Source organism: Oryzias latipes, chromosome 19 (assembly GCF_002234675.1).
Source record: "Oryzias latipes chromosome 19, ASM223467v1".
Taxonomy (NCBI): Eukaryota; Metazoa; Chordata; class Actinopteri; order Beloniformes; family Adrianichthyidae; genus Oryzias; species Oryzias latipes.
The window spans coordinates 13,362,649-13,382,098 of NC_019877.2; the positions used below are offsets into that span (position 1 = coordinate 13,362,649).

At 37.1% G+C, this 19,450-nt stretch overlaps 2 protein-coding genes and 12 non-coding genes across 14 annotated transcripts; 13 read left to right on the forward strand and 1 right to left on the reverse strand.

Annotated features, from left to right (window-relative positions):
- Positions 1 to 1,534: 1,534 nt before the first annotated feature.
- LOC110015644 lies at positions 1,535 to 5,362 on the forward strand. The gene is made up of 4 exons (XM_020706192.2): positions 1,535 to 2,239; positions 2,305 to 2,472; positions 2,793 to 2,888; positions 4,455 to 5,362. The coding sequence occupies exons 1-4, from the start codon at positions 1,562 to 1,564 to the stop codon at positions 4,773 to 4,775; spliced, it is 1,263 nt and encodes a 420-aa protein (XP_020561851.2). The 5' UTR covers positions 1,535 to 1,561; the 3' UTR covers positions 4,776 to 5,362.
- Positions 5,363 to 5,691: 329 nt separating this feature from the next.
- Positions 5,692 to 7,877, reverse strand: LOC111946447 (zinc finger BED domain-containing protein 4-like). Its single transcript, XM_023949774.1, has 7 exons — positions 7,624 to 7,877; positions 7,378 to 7,510; positions 7,135 to 7,226; positions 6,845 to 7,051; positions 6,665 to 6,778; positions 6,312 to 6,569; positions 5,692 to 6,205 (listed from the first exon to the last, which is right to left on the reverse strand). The coding sequence occupies exons 1-7, from the start codon at positions 7,684 to 7,686 to the stop codon at positions 5,693 to 5,695; spliced, it is 1,380 nt and encodes a 459-aa protein (XP_023805542.1). The 5' UTR covers positions 7,687 to 7,877; the 3' UTR covers position 5,692.
- A 1,050-nt stretch (positions 7,878 to 8,927) lies between these two features.
- Positions 8,928 to 9,041, forward strand: LOC111946486. The gene has a single exon (XR_002872221.1). It is a non-coding gene; the product is annotated as a U5 spliceosomal RNA (small nuclear RNA).
- Positions 9,042 to 9,931: 890 nt separating this feature from the next.
- Positions 9,932 to 10,045, forward strand: LOC111946498. Its single transcript, XR_002872232.1, has one exon. It is a non-coding gene; the product is annotated as a U5 spliceosomal RNA (small nuclear RNA).
- A 767-nt stretch (positions 10,046 to 10,812) lies between these two features.
- On the forward strand, positions 10,813 to 10,926 carry LOC111946521. Its single transcript, XR_002872255.1, has one exon. It is a non-coding gene; the product is annotated as a U5 spliceosomal RNA (small nuclear RNA).
- A 766-nt stretch (positions 10,927 to 11,692) lies between these two features.
- LOC111946522 lies at positions 11,693 to 11,806 on the forward strand. Its single transcript, XR_002872256.1, has one exon. It is a non-coding gene; the product is annotated as a U5 spliceosomal RNA (small nuclear RNA).
- A 768-nt stretch (positions 11,807 to 12,574) lies between these two features.
- On the forward strand, positions 12,575 to 12,686 carry LOC111946544. Its single transcript, XR_002872278.1, has one exon. It is a non-coding gene; the product is annotated as a U5 spliceosomal RNA (small nuclear RNA).
- A 766-nt stretch (positions 12,687 to 13,452) lies between these two features.
- Positions 13,453 to 13,566, forward strand: LOC111946523. The gene has a single exon (XR_002872257.1). It is a non-coding gene; the product is annotated as a U5 spliceosomal RNA (small nuclear RNA).
- A 768-nt stretch (positions 13,567 to 14,334) lies between these two features.
- LOC111946545 lies at positions 14,335 to 14,446 on the forward strand. The gene has a single exon (XR_002872279.1). It is a non-coding gene; the product is annotated as a U5 spliceosomal RNA (small nuclear RNA).
- A 766-nt stretch (positions 14,447 to 15,212) lies between these two features.
- On the forward strand, positions 15,213 to 15,326 carry LOC111946525. The gene has a single exon (XR_002872258.1). It is a non-coding gene; the product is annotated as a U5 spliceosomal RNA (small nuclear RNA).
- Positions 15,327 to 16,094: 768 nt separating this feature from the next.
- On the forward strand, positions 16,095 to 16,208 carry LOC111946526. Its single transcript, XR_002872259.1, has one exon. It is a non-coding gene; the product is annotated as a U5 spliceosomal RNA (small nuclear RNA).
- Positions 16,209 to 16,972: 764 nt separating this feature from the next.
- LOC111946487 lies at positions 16,973 to 17,084 on the forward strand. Its single transcript, XR_002872222.1, has one exon. It is a non-coding gene; the product is annotated as a U5 spliceosomal RNA (small nuclear RNA).
- A 768-nt stretch (positions 17,085 to 17,852) lies between these two features.
- On the forward strand, positions 17,853 to 17,966 carry LOC111946527. The gene has a single exon (XR_002872260.1). It is a non-coding gene; the product is annotated as a U5 spliceosomal RNA (small nuclear RNA).
- Positions 17,967 to 18,732: 766 nt separating this feature from the next.
- Positions 18,733 to 18,846, forward strand: LOC111946528. Its single transcript, XR_002872261.1, has one exon. It is a non-coding gene; the product is annotated as a U5 spliceosomal RNA (small nuclear RNA).
- The last annotated feature ends 604 nt before the right edge of the window (positions 18,847 to 19,450 follow it).

The window sequence follows — 19,450 nt, forward strand, 5'->3', positions numbered from 1 at the left end:
TTTTCCAGGGTGACTTTAATCCTAGGACAAAACCCACCCATGACAGAGATGTACAGGATGTGTTGCAGGGTAATCTTTCCAGTCTGTGTGGTGTTAAAGGCGACTGTATTTTGCAAAGCACTCTTGAGCATTTTCATCCAGTCACTGGCTTCCCACCTGATGTCTTGCATGATCTTTTAGAGGGCATAGTGCCACTAGAATTGGCTCTCTGTATTGATCGGATGATTAGGCTCAAATATTTTTCTCTTGATTCTTTGAACAAAAAAATCGAGTCCTTTCCATACAAGGGCTCTGATGCCACTGATAAACCAAGACCCATTGCCAAAACCTTTGCCACCAAGAGAAGCATTGGTGGCAACGGGCATGAAAATAATGCATTATTGAGATTACTCCCATTGATTATTGGTGACACAGTTCCTGAGGGCGACGGGGCTTGGACAATATTGATGGATTTGAAAGACATTGTGGAGCTTATTTTGTGTCCAGTATTTGATCAGGAGTCTATTCAGTATTTGCAAAGCAAGATACTAGATCACAGACAGATGTTAAAGGAAGTTTTTCCTGATTTCACATTCCTCCCTAAACACCACTTTATTGAACACTACCCCCATCTCATACGGTGCTTTGGGCCCCTTGTCCATTTGTGGACAATGAGATTTGAGGGGAAACATCGCTTTTTCAAACGCATTGTACATGATGCACAAAATTTCAAGAATGTTCTTAAAACACTTGCAACTAGACATCAGTACATGATTGCATACCACCTTAGCGCCAAAGCTTTTTTTAAGCCACATCAACAAACATCCAGTGTTTCTTCTGTTCTCGTTTCACAACTACCAGACGTGGCAAAACAACACATACATCACATAACAGACTCTGACATCATTTATGCAGCATCTAAGATTGTTATTGATGGCACTCCGTATGATGTTGGAATGTTTGTTTCAGTTGGTCAGGAAGGGGGACTACCGCAGTTCAGCAAAGTTGAAAACATCCTCATTGTCAACAACAATGTAACTTTTCTTTGCAATGATCACAAGTCCTTTTACACAGAACATTTGAGATCATTTGAATTGTTCCCTGGAAATACTGCTGTTCATAGTCTAATGGAACTTAATGACAGTTTGCCAGTCTGTGCCTACAATGTCAATGGTAAACTCTTGTTGACACCAAAACGCTTTATACTTCCACTTAGGAAGTGATGTTGCTGTGAATTAATCAAAATGTGAAGTAATCTTATTTGTCTTTTTGTTTTTTGTTTTTTTTTATTCAGACAATGACAGAACCCCCAAAGTTCATACTACGCATTTTCATAGCTCCAGAAATAGCTGTGAAGTTGACCCTCACTGAGCGTCCCAATTCAGTTGAGCATCTCATCCAAACACTGCAAGAAAAGTGTAGGCCAAGACTTGACCATGAGTTTACACTCAACTATGAAGATCCAGATTTTGATGGCCAACTCTGTTGCTTGGTTGACATTAAAGATTTACCAGAAAAAGGGACACTCCAAGTTGTCAGATCTGAAGCTGAAAGCGAGTCATTACAAAGTTCCAACACTGAAATGCTTCCTCATGTGCCCATTAGTGACCGACTGAAATCCTGGCCAGACATCTTCAATGTGCCTACTTTCTCTTATGAAGTGGAACATCTTCTTCTAGAAGGAAATGCAGCTTATGAACAGTCATGGAAAACAGTCACTTTGACCAGATCCCAAAAAAGTAGCATCTTGGAAAGCATGGCCACAGCAATCATGAATTATAAACCCTATCCTACTGAAAAAAATATAGCCATGGCAGCAGAAGCTCTTGTGACGGCTCATCCATGTCTCAAAGAGAAAAGTAGTGCAAGTGGATGGTATGGATGGAAGTGGAGCTTGCAGTATAAAATGGGGAATTTTCGTAGTAAGCTAGCCAAAGCTGGATGCCTAGAAGTCGCTGTAAATTCTGGCAGAAGAAGCCACAATAATCCTGACAAAGAGCATCCGCATCACAATATAAAAAAAGCCAAGCATGCTGAGGTGAACTACCTGCCTGACTTCCCTAAGGGACATGATTCTACCAGCCTTGAAAATGTTAGAATCCAAATCATACAAGAAGTTGAGAGAAGTCAAAGAAATCTCCTGTTGATTGACAAACTCATGCAGATGACCTTTGCACTTCGCCGCCTAGAGATCATTAAAGAAGACCCAATGATTGGAGAGTTCTTGCAAAAATGGCCTGCGCTCCGCATTGATTCACAGGTAAAACCTTTCTTTCAGTTCTTTTAATAGATTTTTAAGAGGTGATTAACACTTTTTTTTTGTAGATCTGTGCGGAGTTCCATCGCATCACTAATGTTAACCTAAGAAATCAGTTCTACTCTGAACTAGACAGACGGACACCAAGGATGCTGATTTTGTTTAGACAAAAAGCGACACGAACCGGTAGGGGTTCAGAGGTTCTACGGAATTTTCTGAACCTCTATGACGAACAGGTGAGGTGTAACTGCATGGCATTATCAACATTATGCATTAGTATAGCTAAAAGAAAGGACTGACTTTGGTCGGTTCATGATGATGACCAAGCGTATCTAATTCAGTGAATGAAATGTTCCCATAAGTAGTATCAAAATGATCCCAATGCATTGGTAAATATGAATATAGTGTCATAGTATGTGCATTTTTTTTTCCTTTTTTAATTAATGTATAACTTAAAGAAAATTATAAAAAATATAAAAACTGAACTGAGGTAGACCAAGAGGTGCAGTCATTTCAAATATATTTGCCATATTAATTTGTGTGCGTCTCTGTGCAGCAAGAGCAAGATGCCGATGTCAAGCGTACTCTGGTCCTGCACGGGCTTCCAATATATCTACGCGAGGAGGACCCACAATTCCTCAAAGTTTGGAATGTAAGTATTTTTTGTTGGGTAACGTGATTGTTTGTACGTTTTCTAAGGACTGAGCGACATTTCTGCTTTGAAAAGCTCACACGCCGTATTAGCATACTGCTAATCCTGGCTTCTTTCTGGCTCCGTTCAGAAAAAGCACTGACCACACGGATTAAAATTCAAATGATGAGCGAACAGTTGTTTCATAATAACCGTAACATTATTAAAAGCACGTTTAGAAGATCGTCTCGTATAATACCGAGCTGACATGTTAATGTATATGGCTGCTCGGCGCTGTTTAACATTGTTTTGTATTGAATTGTTATATTCAATAAAGTTTTTTTTTAAAAATAGCTGCTCAGCGGAACTTATATCCCCTTCCGGTTTTCAAACCCTACTGCGAAAGTGCGAATGATTTATTCCGACTGAAAGTGTGACCTTAGTGAACGTTCGTTATATTCTGAAAACATTTTTCTGGGCCCATGTACATGGTTGGATTCTAATCCGACCATTGATCCCATCAAGATATTTTGCACATGTAACCGCGGCTTATGGTGTCGACTCGCAACGTGGCGGGGGCGTGGCGTCACGATGGTGTCTCTCCATCGGGATGTCACTCACCCATCACCCATCGGCACAACCCTAGTATAAGTCCATCTGCCTTTTTATTTTTTCACAAATTTTTCTTCCGATCAGGCGTTCTTTTCGATTACTTTTGGCCATGTTAGCACAGCTATTGTTCTGGAGCTGTTCTATGCCGAGTTTAAGAACAACAGCTCCATAACAATGACACAACCTGGTGGAGAGGAACGAGTGCTAACTGTGAGTGAGCATGACATCAGTAAAGAGTTCAAGAGGGTGAATACTAGATAAGCAGCTGGACCTGATGGAATTCCTGGACGTGTCCTGGAGGGATGTGCTGACCAGCTAGCACCAGTGTTTACCACAATCTTCAAACTATCTGTCTCACAAGACATTTCCCCATGGCGGTACCTGCATTCTTATCAAAATGTCTTTAATATAATAAAATAAACGCAAAGAAGGTATTTTATGATCTTTTATATTCCTAACTACTCAGTGTTTTATCAGGATGTTTGGATGAACACAGAGCTGATACCCAGGTGATGGTCAATGTTTTTAGATCAGTTAATGAGGGCAATTTCACACGGCACACTAGTGTGCCGCGGCACGCTCGTTGAAAAACACTGTTTTACAGATGCAGGTGAAAAAGGTCATCACTGTCTGTCCGCGTTGCACTGGATCTGACGAGCTGAGGGTAATGTTGGTGAAACTGGTTAGGTGGATGGAGGGGTGGGGTTTGGTTGAAAGAATCTGATTGTTTTCAGATTGTCATGTCTTAAAAGTTTTTTTTATTTTTACATACAGTGCTTTGAGATGCCTTATGGAATGATGTGCAGTCTTATACAAATAAAGTATTATTTTGATTTCTTTGCATAATTTTCTTTATGTAATTTCTGACATGCTTTTAATGTCATTCAATTTTAGGTTGTAGGTTTTGATAAAGTTTTCATTCCTGAAACGATCAATTTTCTCTCTTTAATACTACATTGTTTTTGTCCTTTCCAGATTGAAGAGTCACCAGAGCCAGACATCAGTAGCACCTCTGTTGCCATTCTGACAACTGTCAATGAGAACAGTTTAATCCATCTCAGTCCACTCAGTGCAGCAGTTGTCGTGGAAGATGAGGTTGTGGTTAGCGACATTTCTAAATGGGCTGATGCATTTGTCTTGTTGTTTGGGTTGATCTATGTCTTGCATTTAGACTATCCAAAAAGACTGATTCATACATTCACATTCATCCAAAAAGAACTGATGGGCCTTGAAGATGGGAAACAGTTGAAACCATGTCTTCTTCGTCTCAAAAACGATCTTTCATTGATAGAGTAGCATATTACGGTGTTGGCACATGCATAGTTAGGTTAGTGTTCCAAATGTCAAGCTGTTATACTAGGAAATGCTCGCAATGGTATTTTTTGTCCATGTTCATGGTTGTTGATTTTAATTTCCTCTTCTACTTAACTGTTGAAAATATTGTTATACAAATATCACTGTTTTCCATTCCATTTCATTGATGGCTGTTTAAATTGATTGGCATCATTTTGAGTGTTAGTTTGTCAAGAAAAAGCAGTTAAAAGACAACGTTTTGTGGGAGAATTTAAAAAGACTGATGCACTTTTTTTTTGTATAAGGGCTGATTTATTTTTATATTTTAATGGCTGGTGTACTTTTAACACAATTTGTGCAGTGTTTTTGTATTTTGTGTTTTGCATTACAACAAATTATTATATGCAAATGGTGTAAAAGACTGATGCACTTTTTTTGTTTTTTAAGGGTTGATTTATTTTTATATTTTAATGGCTGGTGTACTTTTAACACAATTTGTGCAGTGTTTTTGTATTTTGTTGTACAACAAATTGTTCTAATGCATTCATGCAGGTTGATAAATAATAAACATGCAATTGCAATTCTGCCTCCGTTTTTTGTAACAGTGATCTTGACTAAGAATATAAGACTTAGTTTATACTTTAAAGCATTAAATTAGAGTTGAGATAAATTAATGTTTTTCAGTTAATTAAGTACTGTTTTAAAGTTCAATAAAATCATAATATGCTATTTTAGTAAAGTAAGAATCTTTAAGTTGGTTAAATAAAAAGTTATAATTTACATTTGGTTAAATTGTTTTATTTTATTCAACTCAAAAATTTTAAGTTCAAATGAACTTATAGTTTTTAAGTAAGATAACTCAAAAATTATTATGTAATCTGTTTCCTCAAAATTTTTGAGTTCACTGAACTTATTCGGGTTTACAGTGTAGGTGGCGACTGTGGCTGTGCCTCTGGAAGTAGCGCCTGCATTGTTGCAGCACACTCTTTAGTGAGTCGCTCTATGGCCGTGTGGGCAGAGCCTTGGCTGCAGAACCCCAGCTCTTTAAACCTTGGGTCCAACAAGGTTGCCATTGACAGAGCAGTGACCTTCTCCAGAGCTGAAAACCTCTCATGGAGATTGTTCTTCAAGTTAGTGGCCAGTTTTTCACCAAGTGGGTGTGTGATCTGACCACACCTGCTTGAGATGTAATGTTTCAGCGTTTTGACCATGGGAATGACTTTGGATGCTGACACTCGTTTTTCTGTCGAAAGCTCAACTGTGGCCTCTTGAAACGGTGAAAGAATGCTCAAGCAGTGGTGTATGGCCTGGTAGTCCTCTGAGGTGAGTGGAGGAAGGTCTGTATGGAGGGTGGCCAGAGCTGCCCCCAGTGGCTCTCTCTCCTTAAACAACCTTTCCAACATATTAAATGTGCTGTTCCATCTTGTTTCCACCTAAGATAAGACAGCAAGCACATTTTAAAGGAGAGAAGAAAGTAACACAATAAACAACTGCAAAAACATGTAAAATCTTAGATTTAAAAAAAAGAAAATGTTTCACCTCTTGTATTAATTTGTGCTCTGGCCTGGCCAGCTGTCGCTGCATCTCTGACAGCTTCTCCTTCGCTGTGGTGCTGGATTTAAAAAGACCGACAATCCTACGCCCCTTACTTCGGATATCCTCTAGTTCAGGGGTTTGGGCAAGGGACTTTTTCACCACCAAATTAAGCATATGTGCAAAACACATTATGTGCCGAAACAGTAATATATTAGCACATGCAACCATGTTGGGAGCACAGTCTGTAACCAGGCCTGTCACCTGGAAGAAAGATTACATGTTCACAAATCATGTATATTAGGTATTGGGAGGCCATATTGATGAATGATTTTGTACTTTATTGATCTGGCTCGCACCTTCCCTTTAATTCCCCATTCTTCCATGAGAAGATTTTTGGCCTCAGCCAAGTGAGCTGCAGTGTGGGTTTGGGGAAACTTCAGAACCCCCAAGACCACAGAGGCCAGCTCCACCTAGAATGAACAAAGTCAAACTGAGATACATAAACCAAAGCATTGCACAAAGCAGGGGATACCTACCTCCTCGGTGATAAAATGGCATGTTACAGCCAAGTAAGCGTCCATGTTAATGGATGTCCACATGTCTGCTGTAAGGCTGACAGCAGAGGCCCTGCTAACCACATCTAAAGCCTTCTCCTTTTTGGCTTTGTACTTCTCCTCCACCATTGTCCTCAAGGCCTTCCTATTAGGAATTATGTAGGATGGGTCCAAAAGGTTGACAAAAGCCTAATAGTGACAAATAAAATACAGCTTATTATGTACACAAAAACATAAATAATGTAAATGCTATATAATATTAGCCACCTTACCTTGAAGCCTTTGTCTTCAACAATTGAAAATGGTTGTGCATCCATTACAATCATATCCACCAATGCAGAATCAAGTTCTTGCTTTCTTGACACTGCAAAATATACATATGAAGAAAAAAAAAATATTAGTTGTAGAAGCTGAGCCTCGAAACCGGAACCTCAGCATTCACATGTCACTGATTTTTCCACTGAGCTATCTGTTTCAGTTCTTAGTGTGCCATTAGTTGGATATATTCTTATTACCAATACAAGGTGGATTGAAGGCTTGATTTGCCGACTGCGGAGTTTCAACATGATGAACGGAGCGGAGATGTCGCATCATGGAGGATGTACTATCATTAAATGCAAATTCATGTTTGCAAATCAAACATTGCACCTAAAAAAAAAAATGGAAAGAATAAAAATGATTCCTTTCAACTGACAGACATACCTATAAAACTGACATAATCAGCAATGGCTACTAATAAAATAACGTTAATAGTGTATTACCTTATTTGGAGAAATCAAGTTGAAATGATCCCAAGCCACAGAACGTTTTTTACCGGGTGCCATGACGTTGATTCTTACGATACACGGGAAACAACAGAACTGGTCGGGAAACGTTGTTTGGGATTCATCTGTATTTATAGACAACAGCGCGCCCTTCTGATCAAACACACCTGAGATCTGAAACCTGGTTCAGGTGAGTGATGCATTTGGCGCGTCATACGTCATCAATCACGTGATCTGCGCTGGTTGACACACGCTTTGAAACATTGTGCCGAAACACTCTGTTTCATGAAGGTGAACCGCGCGCCGAAGCCCCGTGTCAAACGGGCCATCCCTACCTTTTACTAAAGATTTCCGTGGGGAGGAACAACAAGAGTTTGATTCAATTTTTTGATGCCCTGCAGTAGTAGGGCCTCCTAAAGATGTGAAAAAATAAAGCAAGTTAACTATCTACATTAGATTTACCTGGCTATGTCCGTATGTAAAGTTTATAGCTTGTATATGTTTTCTTCATGGATTTCTTTTCAGCAGATCTTTACTGTGCTCTTTGGAAATACTTTTATAAATGTTTAAAACCTCAAAAGATCCTGAAGGTAAATATGTTTATAAAGTTTTAAACGGCAGCTGAAAGAACTATGGTTACTACAGGCAAAGACTAGTAGAGGGCGCCAAAACTGAGTAATGAAAGAAATTGATGATCGATGCAATTAAAAAAGTCTCCTGATTCTCCCAAAGTCTGTTTCAACTCCTCCCTAAAATCCACTCGGTTTTTTATATTTCTTCTGCTGTTCTCTTCATGTTCTTCAATATAAGAGTCATCCTACATACCTCTGTCCTATATTTCTAGGAGAGTTATAAAGGATACAGTTATGTATGGAAAACCCAATCTAATCATGAAAATTGCAGCTGTATCCACAGATACAAACAAGATTATTTTGGTACATTTTTTTTGATTGATTTGATTTATTTAAGTGTCATGCACTAATGTGCCCAGCCCACACGGGCTTATATGACACTGAAAGACAAAATACACAATACATAAAGATACATCCCCTTCACAAAAATACAATAATCATACAAATGTATGAATTAGGTGAAAAGATAATTGGTTTCTGGACCATGGATTGCATCTTCTTGCTAATACTATTATTTTGTTCTGGATCATTTGCGTGTAATGCAAGCTATTTAAGTTTTAATGTATTTTCAACATTTAGTGTGCCTTCTTTGTCTTACACGATTTGACACCATTACCTAAAGTTGTAGTGCCGTGAACGGGGCGGGTCACTTGGTGCTTTCCAAGGCCAGCACTCTTGTTTCTCTTCAGATCGTATAAATCTTTCGCCTTTTACTAAAGATTTCCGTGGGGAGGAACAACAAGAGTTTGATTCAATTTTTTGATGCCCTGCAGTAGTAGGGCTTCCTAAAGATGTGAAAAAGTAAAGCAAGTTAACTATCTACATTAGATTTACCTGGCTATGTCCGTATGTAAAGTTTATAGCTTGTATATGTTTTCTTCATGGATTTCTTTTCAGCAGATCTTTACTGTGCTCTTTGGAAATACTTTTATAAATGTTTAAAACCTCAAAAGATCCTGAAGGTAAATATGTTTATAAAGTTTTAAACGGCAGCTGAAAGAACTATGGTTACTACAGGCAAAGACTAGTAGAGGGCGCCAAAACTGAGTAATGAAAGAAATTGATGATCGATGCAATTAAAAAAGTCTCCTGATTCTCCCAAAGTCTGTTTCAACTCCTCCCTAAAATCCACTCGGTTTTTTATATTTCTTCTGCTGTTCTCTTCATGTTCTTCAATATAAGAGTCATCCTACATACCTCTGTCCTATATTTCTAGGAGAGTTATAAAGGATACAGTTATGTATGGAAAACCCAATCTAATCATGAAAATTGCAGCTGTATCCACAGATACAAACAAGATTATTTTGGTACATTTTTTTTGATTGATTTGATTTATTTAAGTGTCATGCACTAATGTGCCCAGCCCACACGGGCTTATATGACACTGAAAGACAAAATACACAATACATAAAGATACATCCCCTTCACAAAAATACAATAATCATACAAATGTATGAATTAGGTGAAAAGATAATTGGTTTCTGGACCATGGATTGCATCTTCTTGCTAATACTATTATTTTGTTCTGGATCATTTGCGTGTAATGCAAGCTATTTAAGTTTTAATGTATTTTCAACATTTAGTGTGCCTTCTTTGTCTTACACGATTTGACACCATTACCTAAAGTTGTAGTGCCGTGAACGGGGCGGGTCACTTGGTGCTTTCCAAGGCCAGCACTCTTGTTTCTCTTCAGATCGTATAAATCTTTCGCCTTTTACTAAAGATTTCCGTGGGGAGGAACAACAAGAGTTTGATTCAATTTTTTGATGCCCTGCAGTAGTAGGGCTTCCTAAAGATGTGAAAAAGTAAAGCAAGTTAACTATCTACATTAGATTTACCTGGCTATGTCCGTATGTAAAGTTTATAGCTTGTATATGTTTTCTTCATGGATTTCTTTTCAACAGATCTTTACTTTGCTCTTTGGTAATACTTTTATAGATGTTTAAAACCTCAAAAGATCCTGAAAGTAAATATGTTTATAAAATTTTAAACGGCAGCTGAAAGAACTTTGGTTACTACAGGCAAAGACTAGTAGAGGGCGCCAAAACTGAGTAATGAAAGAAATTGATGATCGATGCAATTAAAAAAGTCTCCTGATTCTCCCAAAGTCTGTTTCAACTCCTCCCTAAAATCCACTTGGTTTTTTATATTTCTCCCCTCTTGGTCTTCTGCTGTTCTCTTCATCTTCCTCAATATAAGAGTCATCCTACATACCTCCGTCCTATATTTCTAGGAGAGTTATAAAGGATACAGTTATGTATGGAAAACCCAATCTAATCATGAAAATTGCAGCTGTATCCACAGATACAAACAAGATTATTTTGGTCCAAATGTATGAATTAGGAGAAAAGATAATTGGTTTCTGGACCATGGATTGCATCTTCTTGCTAATACTATTATTTTGTTCTGGATCATTTGCGTGTAATGCAAGCTATTTAAGTTTTAATGTATTTTCAACATTTAGTTGGCCTTCTTTGTCTTACACGATTTGACACCATTACCTAAAGTTGTAGTGCCGTGAATGGGGCGGGTCACTTGGTGCTTTCCAAGGCCAGCACTCTTGTTTCTCTTCAGATCGTATAAATCTTTCGCCTTTTACTAAAGATTTCCGTGGGGAGGAACAACAAGAGTTTGATTCAATTTTTTGATGCCCTGCAGTAGTAGGGCCTCCTAAAGATGTGAAAAAGTAAAGCAAGTTAACTATCTACATTGGATTTACCTGGCTATGTCCGTATGTAAAGTTTATAGCTTGTATATGTTTTCTTCATGGATTTCTTTTCAACAGATCTTTACTTTGCTCTTTGGAAATACTTTTATAGATGTTTAAAACCTCAACAGATCGTGAAGGTAAATATGTTTATAAAATTTTAAACGGCAGCTGAAAGAACTTTGGTTACTACAGGCAAAGACTAGTAGAGGGCGCCAAAACTGAGTAATGAAAGAAATTGATGATCGATGCAATTAAAAAAGTCTCCTGATTCTCCCAAAGTCTGTTTCAACTCCTCCCTAAAATCCACTTGTTTTTTTATATTTCTCCCCTCTTGGTCTTCTGCTGTTCTCTTCATCTTCCTCAATATAAGAGTCATCCTACATACCTCCGTCCTATATTTCTAGGAGAGTTATAAAGGATACAGTTATGTATGGAAAACCCAATCTAATCATGAAAATTGCAGCTGTATCCACAGTTACAAACAAGATTATTTTGGTCCAAATGTATGAATTGGTGAAAAGATAATTGGTTTCTGGACCATGGATTGCATCTTCTTGCTAATACTATTATTTTGTTCTGGATCATTTGCGTGTAATGCAAGCTATTTAAGTTTTAATGTATTTTCAACATTTAGTTGGCCTTCTTTGTCTTACACGATTTGACACCATTACCTAAAGTTGTAGTGCCGTGAATGGGGCGGGTCACTTGGTGCTTTCCAAGGCCAGCACTCTTGTTTCTCTTCAGATCGTATAAATCTTTCGCCTTTTACTAAAGATTTCCGTGGGGAGGAACAACAAGAGTTTGATTCAATTTTTTGATGCCCTGCAGTAGTAGGGCCTCCTAAAGATGTGAAAAAGTAAAGCAAGTTAACTATCTACATTAGATTTACCTGGCTATGTCCGTATGTAAAGTTTATAGCTTGTATATGTTTTCTTCATGGATTTCTTTTCAACAGATCTTTACTTTGCTCTTTGGAAATACTTTTATAGATGTTTAAAACCTCAAAAGATCGTGAAGGTAAATATGTTTATAAAGTTTTAAACGGCAGCTGAAAGAACTTTGGTTACTACAGGCAAAGACTAGTAGAGGGCGCCAAAACTGAGTAATGAAAGAAATTGATGATCGATGCAATTAAAAAAGTCTCCTGATTCTCCCAAAGTCTGTTTCAACTCCTCCCTAAAATCCACTTGTTTTTTTATATTTCTCCCCTCTTGGTCTTCTGCTGTTCTCTTCATCTTCCTCAATATAAGAGTCATCCTACATACCTCCGTCCTATATTTCTCGGAGAGTTATAAAGGATACAGTTATGTATGGAAAACCCAATCTAATCATGAAAATTGCAGCTGTATCCACAGATACAAACAAGATTATTTTGGTCCAAATGTATGAATTGGTGAAAAGATAATTGGTTTCTGGACCATGGATTGCATCTTCTTGCTAATACTATTATTTTGTTCTGGATCATTTGCGTGTAATGCAAGCTATTTAAGTTTTAATGTATTTTCAACATTTAGTTGGCCTTCTTTGTCTTACACGATTTGACACCATTACCTAAAGTTGTAGTGCCATGAATGGGGCGGGTCACTTGGTGCTTTCGAAGGCCAGCATTCTTGTTTCTCTTCAGATCGTATAAATCTTTCGCCTTTTACTAAAGATTTCCGTGGGGAGGAACAACAAGAGTTTGATTCAATTTTTTGATGCCCTGCAGTAGTAGGGCCTCCTAAAGATGTGAAAAAGTAAAGCAAGTTAACTATCTACATTAGATTTACCTGGCTATGTCCGTATGTAAAGTTTATAGCTTGTATATGTTTTCTTCATGGATTTCTTTTCAACAGATCTTTACTTTGCTCTTTGGAAATACTTTTATAGATGTTTAAAACCTCAAAAGATCGTGAAGGTAAATATGTTTATAAAATTTTAAACGGCAGCTGAAAGAACTTTGGTTACTACAGGCAAAGACTAGTAGATTGCGCCAAAACTGAGTAATGAAAGAAATTGATGATCGATGCAATTAAAAAAGTCTCCTGATTCTCCCAAAGTCTGTTTCAACTCCTCCCTAAAATCCACTTGGTTTTTTATATTTCTCCCCTCTTGGTCTTCTGCTGTTCTCTTCATCTTCCTCAATATAAGAGTCATCCTACATACCTCCGTCCTATATTTCTAGGAGAGTTATAAAGGATACAGTTATGTATGGAAAACCCAATCTAATCATGAAAATTGCAGCTGTATCCACAGATACAAACAAGATTATTTTGGTCCAAATGTATGAATTGGTGAAAAGATAATTGGTTTCTGGACCATGGATTGCATCTTCTTGCTAATACTATTATTTTGTTCTGGATCATTTGCGTGTAATGCAAGCTATTTAAGTTTTAATGTATTTTCAACATTTAGTTGGCCTTCTTTGTCTTACACGATTTGACACCATTACCTAAAGTTGTAGTGCCGTGAATGGGGCGGGTCACTTGGTGCTTTCCAAGGCCAGCACTCTTGTTTCTCTTCAGATCGTATAAATCTTTCGCCTTTTACTAAAGATTTCCGTGGGGAGGAACAACAAGAGTTTGATTCAATTTTTTGATGCCCTGCAGTAGTAGGGCCTCCTAAAGATGTGAAAAAGTAAAGCAAGTTAACTATCTACATTAGATTTACCTGACTATGTCCGTATGTAAAGTTTATAGCTTGTATATGTTTTCTTCATGGATTTCTTTTCAACAGATCTTTACTTTGCTCTTTGGAAATACTTTTATAGATGTTTAAAACCTCAAAAGATCGTGAAGGTAAATATGTTTATAAAATTTTAAACGGCAGCTGAAAGAACTTTGGTTACTACAGGCAAAGACTAGTAGAGTGCGCCAAAACTGAGTAATGAAAGAAATTGATGATCGATGCAATTAAAAAAGTCTCCTGATTCTCCCAAAGTCTGTTTCAACTCCTCCCTAAAATCCACTTGGTTTTTTATATTTCTCCCCTCTTGGTCTTCTGCTGTTCTCTTCATCTTCCTCAATATAAGAGTCATCCTACATACCTCCGTCCAATATTTCTAGGAGAGTTATAAAGGATACAGTTATGTATGGAAAACCCAATCTAATCATGAAAATTGCAGCTGTATCCACAGATACAAACAAGATTATTTTGGTCCAAATGTATGAATTGGTGAAAAGATAATTGGTTTCTGGACCATGGATTGCATCTTCTTGCTAATACTATTATTTTGTTCTGGATCATTTGCGTGTAATGCAAGCTATTTAAGTTTTAATGTATTTTCAACATTTAGTTGGCCTTCTTTGTCTTACACGATTTGACACCATTACCTAAAGTTGTAGTGCCATGAATGGGGCGGGTCACTTGGTGCTTTCGAAGGCCAGCATTCTTGTTTCTCTTCAGATCGTATAAATCTTTCGCCTTTTACTAAAGATTTCCGTGGGGAGGAACAACAAGAGTTTGATTCAATTTTTTGATGCCCTGCAGTAGTAGGGCCTCCTAAAGATGTGAAAAAGTAAAGCAAGTTAACTATCTACATTAGATTTACCTGGCTATGTCCGTATGTAAAGTTTATAGCTTGTATATGTTTTCTTCATGGATTTCTTTTCAACAGATCTTTACTTTGCTCTTTGGAAATACTTTTATAGATGTTTAAAACCTCAAAAGATCGTGAAGGTAAATATGTTTATAAAATTTTAAACGGCAGCTGAAAGAACTTTGGTTACTACAGGCAAAGACTAGTAGATTGCGCCGAAACTGAGTAATGAAAGAAATTGATGATCGATGCAATTATTAAAGTCTCCTGATTCTCCCAAAGTCTGTTTCAACTCCTCCCTAAAATCCACTTGGTTTTTTATATTTCTCCCCTCTTGGTCTTCTGCTGTTCTCTTCATCTTCCTCAATATAAGAGTCATCCTACATACCTCCGTCCTATATTTCTAGGAGAGTTATAAAGGATACAGTTATGTATGGAAAACCCAATCTAATCATGAAAATTGCAGCTGTATCCACAGATACAAACAAGATTATTTTGGTCCAAATGTATGAATTGGTGAAAAGATAATTGGTTTCTGGACCATGGATTGCATCTTCTTGCTAATACTATTATTTTGTTCTGGATCATTTGCGTGTAATGCAAGCTATTTAAGTTTTAATGTATTTTCAACATTTAGTTGGCCTTCTTTGTCTTACACGATTTGACACCATTACCTAAAGTTGTAGTGCCGTGAATGGGGCGGGTCACTTGGTGCTTTCCAAGGCCAGCACTCTTGTTTCTCTTCAGATCGTATAAATCTTTCGCCTTTTACTAAAGATTTCCGTGGGGAGGAACAACAAGAGTTTGATTCAATTTTTTGATGCCCTGCAGTAGTAGGGCCTCCTAAAGATGTGAAAAAGTAAAGCAAGTTAACTATCTACATTAGATTTACCTGACTATGTCCGTATGTAAAGTTTATAGCTTGTATATGTTTTTTTTTCATGGATTTCTTTTCAACAGATCTTTACTTTGCTCTTTGGAAATACTTTTATAGATGTTTAAAACCTCAAAAGATCGTGAAGGTAAATATGTTTATAAAATTTTAAACGGCAGCTGAAAGAACTTTGGTTACTACAGGCAAAGACTAGTAGAGTGCGCCAAAACTGAGTAATGAAAGAAATTGATGATCGATGCAATTAAAAAAGTCTCCTGATTCTCCCAAAGTCTGTTTCAACTCCTCCCTAAAATCCACTTGGTTTTTTATATTTCTCCCCTCTTGGTCTTCTGCTGTTCTCTTCATCTTCCTCAATATAAGAGTCATCCTACATACCTCCGTCCTATATTTCTAGGAGAGTTATAAAGGATACAGTTATGTATGGAAAACCCAATCTAATCATGAAAATTGCAGCTGTATCCACAGATACAAACAAGATTATTTTGGTCCAAATGTATGAATTGGTGAAAAGATAATTCGTTTTTGGACCATGGATTGCATCTTCTTGCTAATACTATTATTTTGTTCTGGATCATTTGCGTGTAATGCAAGCTATTTAAGTTTTAATGTATTTTCAACATTTAGTTGGCCTTCTTTGTCTTACACGATTTGACACCATTACCTAAAGTTGTAGTGCCGTGAATGGGGCGGGTCACTTGGTGCTTTCCAAGGCCAGCACTCTTGTTTCTCTTCAGATCGTATAAATCTTTCGCCTTTTACTAAAGATTTCCGTGGGGAGGAACAACAAGAGTTTGATTCAATTTTTTGATGCCCTGCAGTAGTAGGGCCTCCTAAAGATGTGAAAAAGTAAAGCAAGTTAACTATCTACATTAGATTTACTGGCTATGTCCGTATGTAAAGTTTATAGCTTGTATATGTTTTCTTCATGGATTTCTTTTCAACAGATCTTTACTTTGCTCTTTGGAAATACTTTTATAGATGTTTAAAACCTCAAAAGATCGTGAAGGTAAATATGTTTATAAAATTTTAAACGGCAGCTGAAAGAACTTTGGTTACTACAGGCAAAGACTAGTAGAGGGCGCCAAAACTGAGTAATGAAAGAAATTGATGATCGATGCAATTAAAAAAGTCTCCTGATTCTCCCAAAGTCTGTTTCAACTCCTCCCTAAAATCCACTTGTTTTTTATATTTCTCCCCTCTTGGTCTTCTGCTGTTTTCTTCATCTTCCTCAATATAAGAGTCATCCTACATACCTCCGTCCTATATTTCTAGGAGAGTTATAAAGGATACAGTTATGTATGGAAAACCCAATCTAATCATGAAAATTGCAGCTGTATCCACAGATACAAACAAGATTATTTTGGTCCAAATGTATGAATTGGTGAAAAGATAATTGGTTTCTGGACCATGGATTGCATCTTCTTGCTAATACTATTATTTTGTTCTGGATCATTTGCGTGTAATGCAAGCTATTTAAGTTTTAATGTATTTTCAACATTTAGTTGGCCTTCTTTGTCTTACACGATTTGACACCATTACCTAAAGTTGTAGTGCCGTGAATGGGGCGGGTCACTTGGTGCTTTCCAAGGCCAGCACTCTTGTTTCTCTTCAGATCGTATAAATCTTTCGCCTTTTACTAAAGATTTCCGTGGGGAGGAACAACAAGAGTTTGATTCAATTTTTGATGCCCTGCAGTAGTAGGGCCTCCTAAAGATGTGAAAAAGTAAAGCAAGTTAACTATCTACATTAGATTTACCTGACTATGTCCGTATGTAAAGTTTATAGCTTGTATATGTTTTCTTCATGGATTTCTTTTCAACAGATCTTTACTTTGCTCTTTGGAAATACTTTTATAGATGTTTAAAACCTCAAAAGATCGTGAAGGTAAATATGTTTATAAAATTTTAAACGGCAGCTGAAAGAACTTTGGTTACTACAGGCAAAGACTAGTAGAGGGCGCCAAAACTGAGTAATGAAAGAAATTGATGATCGATGCAATTAAAAAAGTCTCCTGATTCTCCCAAAGTCTGTTTCAACTCCTCCCTAAAATCCACTTGGTTTTTTTATATTTCTCCCCTCTTGGTCTTCTGCTGTTCTCTTCATCTTCCTCAATATAAGAGTCATCCTACATACCTCCGTCCTATATTTCTAGGAGAGTTATAAAGGATACAGTTATGTATGGAAAACCCAATCTAATCATGAAAATTGCAGCTGTATCCACAGATACAAACAAGATTATTTTGGTCCAAATGTATGAATTGGTGAAAAGATAATTGGTTTCTGGACCATGGATTGCATCTTCTTGCTAATACTATTATTTTGTTCTGGATCATTTGCGTGTAATGCAAGCTATTTAAGTTTTAATGTATTTTCAACATTTAGTTGGCCTTCTTTGTCTTACACGATTTGACACCATTACCTAAAGTTGTAGTGCCGTGAATGGGGCGGGTCACTTGGTGCTTTCCAAGGCCAGCACTCTTGTTTCTCTTCAGATCGTATAAATCTTTCGCCTTTTACTAAAGATTTCCGTGGGGAGGAACAACAAGAGTTTGATTCAATTTTTTGATGCCCTGCAGTAGTAGGGCCTCCTAAAGATGTGAAAAAGTAAAGCAAGTTAACTATCTACATTAGATTTACCTGACTATGTCCGTATGTAAAGTTTATAGCTTGTATATGTTTTCTTCATGGATTTCTTTTCAACAGATCTTTACTTTGCTCTTTGGAAATACTTTTATAGATGTTTAAAACCTCAAAAGATCGTGAAGGTAAATATGTTTATAAAATTTTAAACGGCAGCTGAAAGAACTTTGGTTACTACAGGCAAAGACTAGTAGAGGGCGCCAAAACTGAGTAATGAAAGAAATTGATGATCGATGCAATTAAAAAAGTCTCCTGATTCTCCCAAAGTCTGTTTCAACTCCTCCCTAAAATCCACTTGGTTTTTTATATTTCTCCCCTCTTGGTCTTCTGCTGTTCTCTTCATCTTCCTCAATATAAGAGTCATCCTACATACCTCCGTCCTATATTTCTAGGAGAGTTATAAAGGATACAGTTATGTATGGAAAACCCAATCTAATCATGAAAATTGCAGCTGTATCCACAGATACAAACAAGATTATTTTGGTCCAAATGTATGAATTGGTGAAAAGATAATTGGTTTCTGGACCATGGATTGCATCTTCTTGCTAATACTATTATTTTGTTCTGGATCATTTGCGTGTAATGCAAGCTATTTAAGTTTTAATGTATTTTCAACATTTAGTTGGCCTTCTTTGTCTTACACGATTTGACACCATTACCTAAAGTTGTAGTGCCGTGAATGGGGCGGGTCACTTGGTGCTTTCCAAGGCCAGCACTCTTGTTTCTCTTCAGATCGTATAAATCTTTCGCCTTTTACTAAAGATTTCCGTGGGGAGGAACAACAAGAGTTTGATTCAATTTTTTGATGCCCTGCAGTAGTAGGGCCTCCTAAAGATGTGAAAAAGTAAAGCAAGTTAACTATCTACATTAGATTTACCTGACTATGTCCGTATGTAAAGTTTATAGCTTGTATATGTTTTCTTCATGGATTTCTTTTCAACAGATCTTTACTTTGCTCTTTGGAAATACTTTTATAGATGTTTAAAACCTCAAAAGATCGTGAAGGTAAATATGTTTATAAAATTTTAAACGGCAGCTGAAAGAACTTTGGTTACTACAGGCAAAGACTAGTAGAGGGCGCCAAAACTGAGTAATGAAAGAAATTGATGATCGATGCAATTAAAAAAGTCTCCTGATTCTCCCAAAGTCTGTTTCAACTCCTCCCTAAAATCCACTTGGTTTTTTATATTTCTCCCCTCTTGGTCTTCTGCTGTTCTCTTCATCTTCCTCAATATAAGAGTCATCCTACATACCTCCGTCCTATATTTCTAGGAGAGTTATAAAGGATACAGTTATGTATGGAAAACCCAATCTAATCATGAAAATTGCAGCTGTATCCACAGATACAAACAAGATTATTTTGGTCCAAATGTATGAATTGGTGAAAAGATAATTGGTTTCTGGACCATGGATTGCATCTTCTTGCTAAT